The 10,723-nt window shown below is 42.6% G+C and overlaps 1 protein-coding gene across 1 annotated transcript in view; it reads left to right on the top strand.

Annotated features, from left to right (window-relative positions):
* The window catches only part of gpr137 (G protein-coupled receptor 137), an 8,613-nt gene extending 390 nt beyond the window's left edge, over positions 1–8,223 (top strand). The window contains exons 2-9 of the mRNA XM_079556606.1: positions 1,502–1,700; positions 4,736–5,073; positions 5,229–5,278; positions 5,918–6,149; positions 6,790–6,939; positions 7,015–7,140; positions 7,567–7,691; positions 7,887–8,223. Of these exons, the coding sequence (XP_079412732.1) occupies positions 1,685–1,700; positions 4,736–5,073; positions 5,229–5,278; positions 5,918–6,149; positions 6,790–6,939; positions 7,015–7,140; positions 7,567–7,691; positions 7,887–7,986 (1,137 nt within the window). The 5' untranslated portion in view covers positions 1,502–1,684 and the 3' untranslated portion in view covers positions 7,987–8,223. The remainder of the gene's footprint in view (positions 1–1,501; positions 1,701–4,735; positions 5,074–5,228; positions 5,279–5,917; positions 6,150–6,789; positions 6,940–7,014; positions 7,141–7,566; positions 7,692–7,886) is intronic.
* Positions 8,224–10,723: the final 2,500 nt, after the last annotated feature.

The following is a 10,723-nucleotide window of genomic DNA, read 5'->3' on the forward strand; positions in this document are numbered from 1 at the left end:
TGAGTAATAATATCCCTGATTAAATCATGTGATGCTTGTCGTAAATCACAGACTGTCAGGCTCCAGAAGAAACTGCGGTTTCACAGAATACACTTTCATAACGCAGACACATTATTACAGCGTAATATTAGTATATTCTAATTAGAATTTAGTATCCCCGCATTCCGTGTTTGAGAACCACTGTTTGATAAAGTGTAAATATGTAAAGAACTGAGCAAACTCCCAGTTCAAGTAGATCTTGTATGCTGCGTTCACGTGACTCAATATCGTGGGACAGGTCGTTTTCTAGGGTACAATTGACCTCACATCTGTATATAAGGTGACCACCTGTCTCTCTTGGTCGCACTTAAGCCATTTTGACCTTTGACACCTGTGCCACCTGTATAGATAATGTCCCACTTTTTCAATAAAGTCAGATTTATCAAAGGAATGGCAAATGATCCTCCGGTGTTTTCATTAAAATATAGGTGCCAAAACGAAAGCCTTAAATGTCACTGCAAAGCTTTAAAGTTGTTTCAAGTCAGCATTAAATCTACAGTTCGTGATCGTTTATGCCATAAATCCATAAAAAAATACAAAATGTTTGGTCCAAAGCATATTCAACTGCATGTTTCGATGGAAATGTCATTATTTGATCCATTTTTTACAAAATTACCAATTTGTCAAATATCCAAATTTGACTTCATTCGTCTGATTGATCTAATGTAATGTAACATTTTTAGAACCGTAACTTTGTATTAAATGTGCAATATTGTGTCCTAACTTTCTGGATTAGAATATTTTGCGACCTGTTTCTATCTGTGTGTGATTAGTGTGTGGGGCTAAAATGCATTTTAGGGTTTCCGCCGGGCATTAAAAAGCATTAAAAGCCATTAAACAAATTTTGCCAAAATCAAGGCCTTTAATGTAATTAAAAAGCATTGGATTCAAACTGGCATTAAATCTATATTTATTGGAACATTTTGACATTACTCAACAATTTTTACAGTACAAGTCCATCAAAAACGCCAATATAATGGTCTAAAACACACAGCTGTAGTTTTGGTTGAAAATGACCACATTTATTGCTCAAAGGTTGCCCGTTTCAGCCAATTGTCTTTCCTCTGTTTACTCAAATGTTTGCAACTCTTAAAAAATGAAAAGAAGCACCATTTGACTTGCGTCTGCTTGTATAAACCCTATGTTTCATATCTGTCCCTCCATAACTATTTGAGGTAGTCACCCTAGCGATATAACAGCATACAAACAGGCTTAGTGCAGTGAGTATTGTGCTCAAAATGAGGTACAAAAGCATCTTATTTCAAGTAAATGTATATTTCTTATTTAACTAAGCGTAATTAGATGCTTATTCTTAATTTAAGTGCACAGTTACTTGTTCTAATGGCATGTTTTGTGTGGATTTTCTATTTGGAGACATATTATTAAACCTAGACCCAATTTGCTGTGTTGTTCTGCTGACCGTTACAAATGCTGAAACTTCAGAGCATCATTTCCTTCTCAGGTGCAGCTGAATTACAGTCACGTGTTTGCTGTGGTGACGCTGATTTCCTCCCACTCTGACTTGGAACCTGCTCGCAGTAAAGACTGGTGAATGTGTGAACGCGCTGGAGTTTCACCCGTGTCTGTTTGCGCCTCGTCCAGGGCTCGTTCTATCGTCGTCATGAGGAAAGTGTGACGGGGCCGGATGGACACAGCCACAGGTGAGTCCGGGACTGAAGGGATATACCGTAATCAATTCATCTTTCATACAGTACGCGCTCTGCTTTCTGTTCAAAATGTTGATTTTCACTAATGCCAGCTAGGCTTCATGTTACTACTACTACTTTTGTATCCGTGGGACAGACTGACAAAAGCGAGGCTGCCAATCTGCGCCATCAGCCCTTCCGACCACCACCAACCACTCACTCATACACACGCACGCACGCACACACACACACACACACACACACACACACACACACTGACTGTGCTGATTTCTAGTCTTTTTTTTATCGCTAATTTCTCTGTAATTCTTGGGCCGACTCACATGAAACAAAATCTGTCACAGAGTTCAAAGTCCTCTCTTCCAGCTCATATGAACTATGGTCTAATTATTTGCACATAAAGGCATCCAAAAGTGGAGACAATATTCGAAAACCTGAGAGTGACGTTGGTCAGTAGAAAGGTCTGACTGTCAGCCATAACAATAATGTGACAGGTTTGTGAATCCAATCACTGTCAAATAATGATCAGGGAAAACATTTGGACATTTAGTTTTTGGACATTTCTTCCAAAAACAGTTTCTCTCCCATTTTATTTATTTATTTGACAGGGACATTGCAATTCAACATACACAAAACACTACAAAACAAGCTTTTAGCTGATGCGATGCAAAAAGAGTTTGTACTGGCTCGTGCTCATTTTCAACTCCAGTCCCTGGTTGGGCCTTTCTGTACTACATTAAAAAACATTCAATTTCATCCTAAAAATATACCTATAAATTTATACACACCGTATAAATCAATCATATACACACACAGTCAGTACTATTTACAAATGGGTACATTTCTGTTTCGATTTAAGTCAAGACTTAACTCGAAAATCGGTTTTATTGCCATGGTTTGAGAACAGGTTCACAAACTAGGACATTTTCTCGGTGCAAACGTGCGACATAAAACATTGTACACAGAATTAAGATCAAAATAAGCTAAAAAAAACCTTTATTGAACTATAAGGCTATAGGGGCATGCATATTATTATTATTAATAATATTTTTGGGTGGTATAGTTAAAGCAGACCCTGTTAATTCATTTTTTTTTTATTATTGTCTAATTTTTGTCACATTATTGTCACCTTATTGTGACTTTTTCATCATATTTTTGTCACTTTTTTGTAACATTGTCACATTTTCATCACATTTTCATCACATTTTTGTCACTTTATTGTTACATTTTTGTCACTTTTTGGTCACATTTTTGTCACTTTATTGTTACATTTTTGTCACTTTTTCGTCACATTTTTGTCACTTTATTGTTGCATTTTCATCACTTTATTGTTACATTTTTGTTACATATTTGTCACTTTTTCATCACTTTTTTGTCACTTTTTCATCACTTTTTTCATCACTTTTTTTTGTCACTTTTTTGTTTTTTTACCATTTGCACCTACACCCAGTAACTAATTTCCAATAATATCACTAACAATAAAACAAACCAGACTCCTATAGAGAATACTAATAAACATGTTCATAACTAAATAATAATAAACAAACACAGCCACAAAAGGAAAAATAATAAATCAATTTTAAACTTTTGTGGGGTGGTTTCTCTAACCATCTTCAAATTCTTTCATTTTGTTCTGTGACCTTGCGGTTACTTTTTCCATATTTAACATGTCCATTGCTTTGCACATGGTGGTTGTGATTCAAGTCAGCAAACTGTAATTTTTTTTTTAGCTATTGTAATTAACATTTTAATTATATGTCGATTTTCGAAGCAGATAAAAAGGGGTTCTATATTTAAGTGAAGATATGACCACACGGAAGTCAAAGCTCTCCTAAGGTGTTATTACGCCATACAATTCATTGATTCAACGGCAGAATGTGAGATACACTCATTGTTTGTGACGATTACTTCTAAGTCTCGGTATCACAATCATGATCTGGTTATTTCTTTGAATTTCTTTGCCTCTGTATAGTTTGTCATTTACTGAATGCTCAGGCACCTGTGTGACAGTGTTTCCGTCTCCACAGCGCCCCCTGGCCCCTGCCTCTGTATAGTTTGTCATTTACTGAATATAAGGCACTTTTGTCTCCACAGCGCCCCCTGGCCCCTGCCTCTGTATAGTTTGTCATTTACTGAATATAAGGCACTTTTGTCTCCACAGCGCCCCCTGGCCCCTGCCTCTGTATAGTTTGTCATTTACTGAATATAAGGCGCTTTTGTCTCCACAGCGCCCCCTAGCCCCTGCCTCTGTATAGTTTGTCATTTACTGAATATAAGGCCCTTTTGTCTCCACAGCGCCCCCTGGCCCCTGCCTCTGTATAGTTTGTCATTTACTGAATATAAGGCGCTTTTGTCTCCACAGCGCCCCCTAGCTCCTGCCTCTGTATAGTTTGTCATTTATTGAATATAAGGCGCTTTTGTCTCCACAGCGCCCCCTAGCCCCTGCCTCTGTATAGATTGTCACTTACTGAATATAAGGCGCTTTTGTCTCCACAGCGCTCCCTAGCCCCTGCCTCTGTATAGTTTGTCATTTACTGAATATAAGGCGCTTTTGTCTCCACAGCGCCCCCTAGCCCGTGTCTCTGTGTAGTTTGTCATTTACTGAATATAAGGCGCTTTTGTCTCCACAGCGCCCCCTAGCCCCTGCCTCTGTATAGTTTGTCATTTACTGAATATAAGGCGCCTTTGTCTCCACAGCGCCCCCTAGCCCCTGCCTCTGTATAGTTTGTCATTTACTGAATATAAGACGCTTTTGTCTCCCCAGCGCCCCCTAGCCCCTGCCTCTGTATAGTTTGTCACTTACTGAATATAAGACGCTTTTGTCTCCCCAGCGCCCCCTAGCTCCTGCCTCTGTATAGTTTGTCATTTACTGAATATAAGGCGCTTTTGTCTCCACAGCGCCCCCTAGCCCCTGCCTCTGTATAGTTTGTCATTTACTGAATATAAGGCGCTTTTGTCTCCACAGCGCCCCCTGGCCCCTGCCTCTGTATAGTTTGTCATTTACTGAATATAAGGCGCTTTTGTCTCCACAGCGCCCCCTGGCCCCCAGCCTCTGTCCCCGGCCGTGGCTCCCTCGGTGCAGCTGTCCTTCACGCTGCTGTACACGCTGCTCTACGGCGCCCTCTTCCTGGCGGCGTACATTCAGCTGTGGCTGCTGTTCGTGCACAGACACAAGCGCTGGAGCTTCCAGAGCGGCTTCCTGTTCCTGTGCGCACTATGGGCTGCACTGCGCACCACGCTCTTCTCCTTCTACTTCAAGAACGCAGTACAGGCCAACCACCTGCAGGCGGCGCTCTATTGGACGCTCTACTGCCTCCCCGTGTGTCTGCAGTTCTTCACCTTCAGCCTCATCAACCTCTACTTCACTCAGGCAAGGCTTTGGTCCAGAGAGCTGCAGGGGATTTCCTCTTTGTTCATCTTTGGTTTTACTTTCATTTAGTCTGGAATAGAAGGAAGTGACGTTTGTTTTTGTTTTGTTTTGTTTTGCTGCTGATGTATTTGCTCACATTCTTGTTTCTGCTGCAGGTTTTGCTCAAAGTGCGGGAGATCTTCCATTTTGAAGTGGCCAGAGCTCTGTAAGTTTTTTTTCTATTTCATTTTATTCTTTTCATGAGAATGCACAGTTCAAGCCACACACGGCAAATACTTTTAAACATTTCCAAAAAGAGACTGAAGCAGAAGAAGAATATTCTAATTCTTTATAATATTCTTATTCTTCAATAACACAATGTTTGTGTCGCTCAAAAATGAGTAACCTGGCAAGAGTCAGATTGTTATTGCAGTGCCAATAACATTTTCACTGATATCAATCTGGGACTGCTCTCTCTCTCTCCTCCTCTCTCTCCTCTCTCTATCTCTCCCCCTCTCTCTCTCTCTCCTCTTCTCTCTCTCTCTCTCTCTCTCTCTCTCTCTCTCTCTCTCTCTCTCTCTCTCCTCTCTCCTCTCTCTCTCCCTCTCTCCTCTCTCCCTCTCTCCTCTCTCTCTCCCTCTCTCCCTCTCTCCTCCCTCTCTCCCTCTCTCTCTCTCTCCCTCTCTCTCTCTCTCTCCCTCTCTCCCTCTCTCCTCCCTCTCTCCTCCCTCTCTCTCTCCCTCTCTCCTCTCTCCCTCTCTCCTCTCTCCTCTCTCTCTCCCTCTCTCTCTCTCCCTCTCTCCTCCCTCTCTCCCTCTCTTCCTCTCTCCTCTCTCCTCTGTCTCTCTCCTCTCTCTTTCGGCAGATTCCTGGTGCGCTTGCTCTTCCTCCTCCTCTGCCTCCTCTTTCTCTCAGTGAACGTGGCATGTGCGGTGCTCGAGGACCGGGCAGGGTCAGCGTCTCGGACCTGGAGTCTGGTCCTGGTGCGGGTTTTGGTGAACGATGGTCTGTTCATTGTTAACGCCGTGTTGCTCTCGATCGTCCTGATGCTGCTGACGAAGCACTCGCACTGCACCAGCCCATACCTCCTCAGCAAGGCAAGACTCAGCACATGTTTAATGTTTCTTTGAACCTCGAACTGTTTTCAATCAATCAATCAAAGTTTATTTCTATAGCACTTTACAACAACACTTGGCAGACCAAAGTGCTTTACGTCAGTGCAGTATAAAAAGGACATAAAATGTAAAAACACCTGCACACAAACAAAATAGACGGCCTGTCTTTAGTCTGGACTTGAACAGGGGCAGGTCAGTGATGACTCGCAGCTCGACTGGAAGCCACTTCCACAGTTTAGGCCCTGCCACAGCAAAAGCACAATCACCGAGACCTGGGCACACCCAAAACCATCTGAGAGGAGGAGCGCAGGCTCTGCATGGGCGGTGAATGGACAGAAGCTCAGACATGGGGGGGCATGTCCATGAAGAGCTTTAAAAACAAATGACAACATTTTAAATTCAATCCAATAACGTACTGGAAGCCAGTGGAGGGAGGTCATGTGGTTATGTGGGAGCGTCTGGATGTGTTTGTCAAAAGCTTGCTTGATACCAAAGTAGAGTGTATTACAGTAGTCGATGCATTTTATGTTTTTCTGCCTGGGTGAGTCGTGGGAAGACTGCAGAAGTTCCAAAAGCCTCCACAGATAGTATTTCTTATATGAATGGTCCTGTTGCGGCGCAGGGGACCAGCATGTGTCGCACGGCGGCTGTGGGGGCGGCGGTCGTGCTCCTCTTCACCTCCAGAGCCTGTTACAACCTCGCAGCGCTGGTCCTGAGCAAGAGCCATCACCTGGAGGACTTCAACTTCGACTGGTACAACGTCTCAGACCAGGTACACTCTCAAACCCTAAAACTCGTAATAGTAGCAGTAGTAGTAGAGTAGTACTAACAATGTCTGTGGTCTCAGGCCGACCTCCAGAGCGAGCTCGGAGACAGCGGGTTCCTGGTTTTCGGGGCGATCCTCTTCTTCTGGGAGCTCCTGCCTATGAGTCTGCTCCTGTTCATCTTCAGGGTCCGGCGCCCCCCGCAGGAGGTCGGCCACACTGCACATTCACTCACACACTAATGCATGCTATTGCTTGGCCTGCCACACTGCATGCTTTTTCAAAGACATGTAGTCTGGGAGCGAGCTCTCAGCGATTTCCTGGTGGGCGGGATTGACAGACGGCATCAACCAATTAGAGAAATGCAGGAACAAGCTGCAAGGAACCCTTTTCAGTAAACATTCATGTCTGCCAATACAACGCTGTTTCTTATTTAAAACAGACCAAAGAGCAGAAGAAAACAATGTACACCATCTTTAATGTTTTGGAAGAGTGCGGTTCTGACTCTTGGTGCGATGAACTCCCGCCTCTCGGGCTGTGATTGGACCGATACCGGTAAAATCGGGAAATGATAGGCTGCTAGCAGCTGTAAAGAAGGTAATGTACGCTACAAGCTGAACTCTGCTCTCTCTCAGAGGGCCGTGGTCGTCGGCAGTAGGCCCCTCCCTCGCCCGTACTTCTTCGATGATCCACAGGGGAGCGACGATGAGCCGGCGGTGCCGTGGGCCCGGACCGACTCCCAACAGTCTCTGAACCCCAGGTATGTGTTCTGTCAAAATAAGGCGTTTATGCCTTTGTAAATGTATATAAAAGACAGCCAGGTTTAAATCCATATTGAGTACAAGTCGTGATGTGATTGCGCCCACACGCGCCATTGAGCCGGTCCTGGTCCGTCTGAGCACGTGTGACTCTGGTGCTGGTCAGTGTTTCATGTGAACCTTGTGTGTCGTTGCAGTTGGTTCGGTGCAGAGACCACGCCTCTGCTGTTCGCCGCCCACCGCCCGGAGCAGAACAACCAGCACCACTCGCTTTACTCCACGCCGCAGAATACCTGAAGTACTTACTGCTGCTACTGCCACTACTACGGGATACTCCAATGCCCACAAAGTTGACAATCATCACTTCGACAGCTCCAAAATTCTTACACTGAACTTTCTGTGATCGCAGTGAGTCGTGAGTGTGTTGCACAGGTGCAGGATTTGAACCAGCAACTCTCAGTGAGAGTGACCAAAACACGTCCCTTTTGTTTGTGCACGCTGTGAAAAAACAATATTGCGATATTTTACCAAACCATTTTAACACCTTGCCTTCCATCAAATTAAAATAAAGCTAAGGAATATGTTTTTCTCTTCAAATTTTTATCAAAACAAGACAAAGAAATACTAAATCTGGACCAAAATGAGGCTGTAATTGAAGAAAATTAGGAAATGAATGACTAGAAACATTACATTTTGGCACGTTGTGCTACTTCCCATGTGTTTCTGATCAGACTTCTAAAGGAAAACAGTCAGGCAAAGACAAGACAACGGCGATCAAACCAAAGCGCGGGCCTCGTGCCCAAGATGGAGTGTTTGGAAAGCACTTGATGTCAGGGATTATATGTCTGTGTATTTGAGTTATGTGGGTGAGATATGCATTTTAACATATGTTCCATCATAATGTTTTGGTTGTTTGGAACCAGGGCCTGAACAATATTCAACACTATAATAATAATTCAATACTCAAAATGTTTGAGATGAGTCATATAGTGTAATGTGTGTCTATTGCTGCAGGCGCTGCGGCCGGTACAGCAACAATAGACACACATGGCCTGGAGCACCTGGCTCATCTTGAACACACCTGTTATTACTATTTGCAGTGAAAAGAAGCATAATTGATCATCTTTTTTCCATCAGAGAAGTGAAGTCATACTTTATTAATTCCTGTTAAATAGGAAATGAATAGTATCGTTTTTCATTTATCTGCCCAAGAATCGCTCACCTTCAAACCGCCAAAGGGATCGAAGCGCCAGGACTCGGGAGCTCCAGGGATTAGCTTCATTAGCACTGTTAACTTATTAGCATCGTTAGCATTCCTCATTGATTTAATATGGGCGATGTGAAGCTGGCCCCCCTTTAAATGTAAATTTATATTAAAAATATGTCAACCATTTGTGCTACGTTTGTGCTGTAAGAAGTTTAGTTTGTGCTGTAAGTTTTGGAGATACGGATGACTCTTTTTTTGCATACAGTGTGTGTTGCCGCGAGTCTCATCCAGCCTCGCCCTTCAGAGGAGGACAAGCATGGACGCCTCAAGGCTCTAAAGTTTCTAATAGTTTAAAAACAGAACCAGCACAAACAGAAATCTTTAAAGCACAAAACAGCACAGATGTAGATCAAGCAGTGGACACAGCTTTATAAGGGGCAGGGTGACCTCAGCTTTGACCAATCATTCATTAATATCTCAAAAACGATAAGAGAAAATAAAAAATAAATGGTCGCATTTATATAGCACCTCTCTACCTGCTGTCGTCACTCAAAGCGCTTTACACAAAGGAACCAGTCACCCATTTACTTTCACACACCAGTGTACGCAGAGACTGGAGGCAAGGAGGGTGAAGTGTCTTGCCCAAGGACACAGCGACAGTGTGCACCTGCGGGATTCACAAGGCGACCCACTCTACTCTCGGTGCCACCGTCGCCCCGGCACAAACGCAGATTTTTGATTGACATATTTTTTATATACATTTGCGCATAGTGGGGGGAGAGAAAGTCAAATATGCCATTTGATTTTGCTAAAAGCTTTGCTAGCGTAATTAGCATGGTTAGCTTTGTGCTACAGACAATACAAAGTTTAGGAGGAATGCTAACAAACACGGGAAGTCTTAAATATATATTTTTTTGCTTAAAGCTATTTACAGACTTAAAGTTTTGTCTGTTGGAAAAAGGGAGTTTTACTGCAATGAAAAATGTTCCATGTTACTACAAAGGCCAGTGTAGCGGAGGCAGTTTGAGCGCTGAATCAAGTGAATTCCTTCCTGTATTTACCACTTAATGTTTCAATGATTGTTTTTTATAAATTAATCTGCTAAATTCATGTTTAATACTTTATGAAATCATGATCATTTTAATGGGACCAACTTTTAACTGAACCAAAGATATTTTTTCTAATTTATTGGAGTAAAGCTTGTACAAATGTTTCTATATATTTTTAAATAAATCTATTTTAGTCGCATGATTTTGTTGGCATACTTTGTTTCACTCTTGTTGATCTTCAGGACACAACTGGACTAAACTAATGGACAGACACCACACTTTTCAGCCAAAGTTTATTCCTTATGTACAGATCTTATTAAAACTCTTTTTACATTATGTACAGAATCACACTTTTAACATCTCCAACAGAAACTGAACATCGGGAAAAAAAAACATTTTCTTATTATTCCAAAGACGAAAAAAGTCAAATCCCCCCAAAAAGAGCAAGCAAAAGCCCTCGACATTTCAGCAGAAAAGGATGGGTGTTTTCATTGAGGCCTCGGCGCCGACAGCGATCAATAAATAACAGTTTATTGATAAATAAAGCGGTTTGTCTTTTATTCTTGGCCAAAAACTGAACCAGGACTAAACCAGGACCACTTTTAGTTTCATTCGGGCATGTTTGCATTTCCTTCAGGAGCTAAAACTGCTCTTCTTCCTTCTACAACTTTCTACTTCCTGCAAGATTTCACTACTAAACCTTCAAAACAATGCACGCAGCGACCGCTTTCAGCCCGATTTAAACCGCGTTGCCATCAGAGGAAGCAGTTCCTGGGCC

This window comes from Gobius niger (assembly GCF_951799975.1).
Source record: "Gobius niger genome assembly, chromosome: 5".
Lineage (NCBI taxonomy): Eukaryota > Metazoa > Chordata > Actinopteri > Gobiiformes > Gobiidae > Gobius > Gobius niger.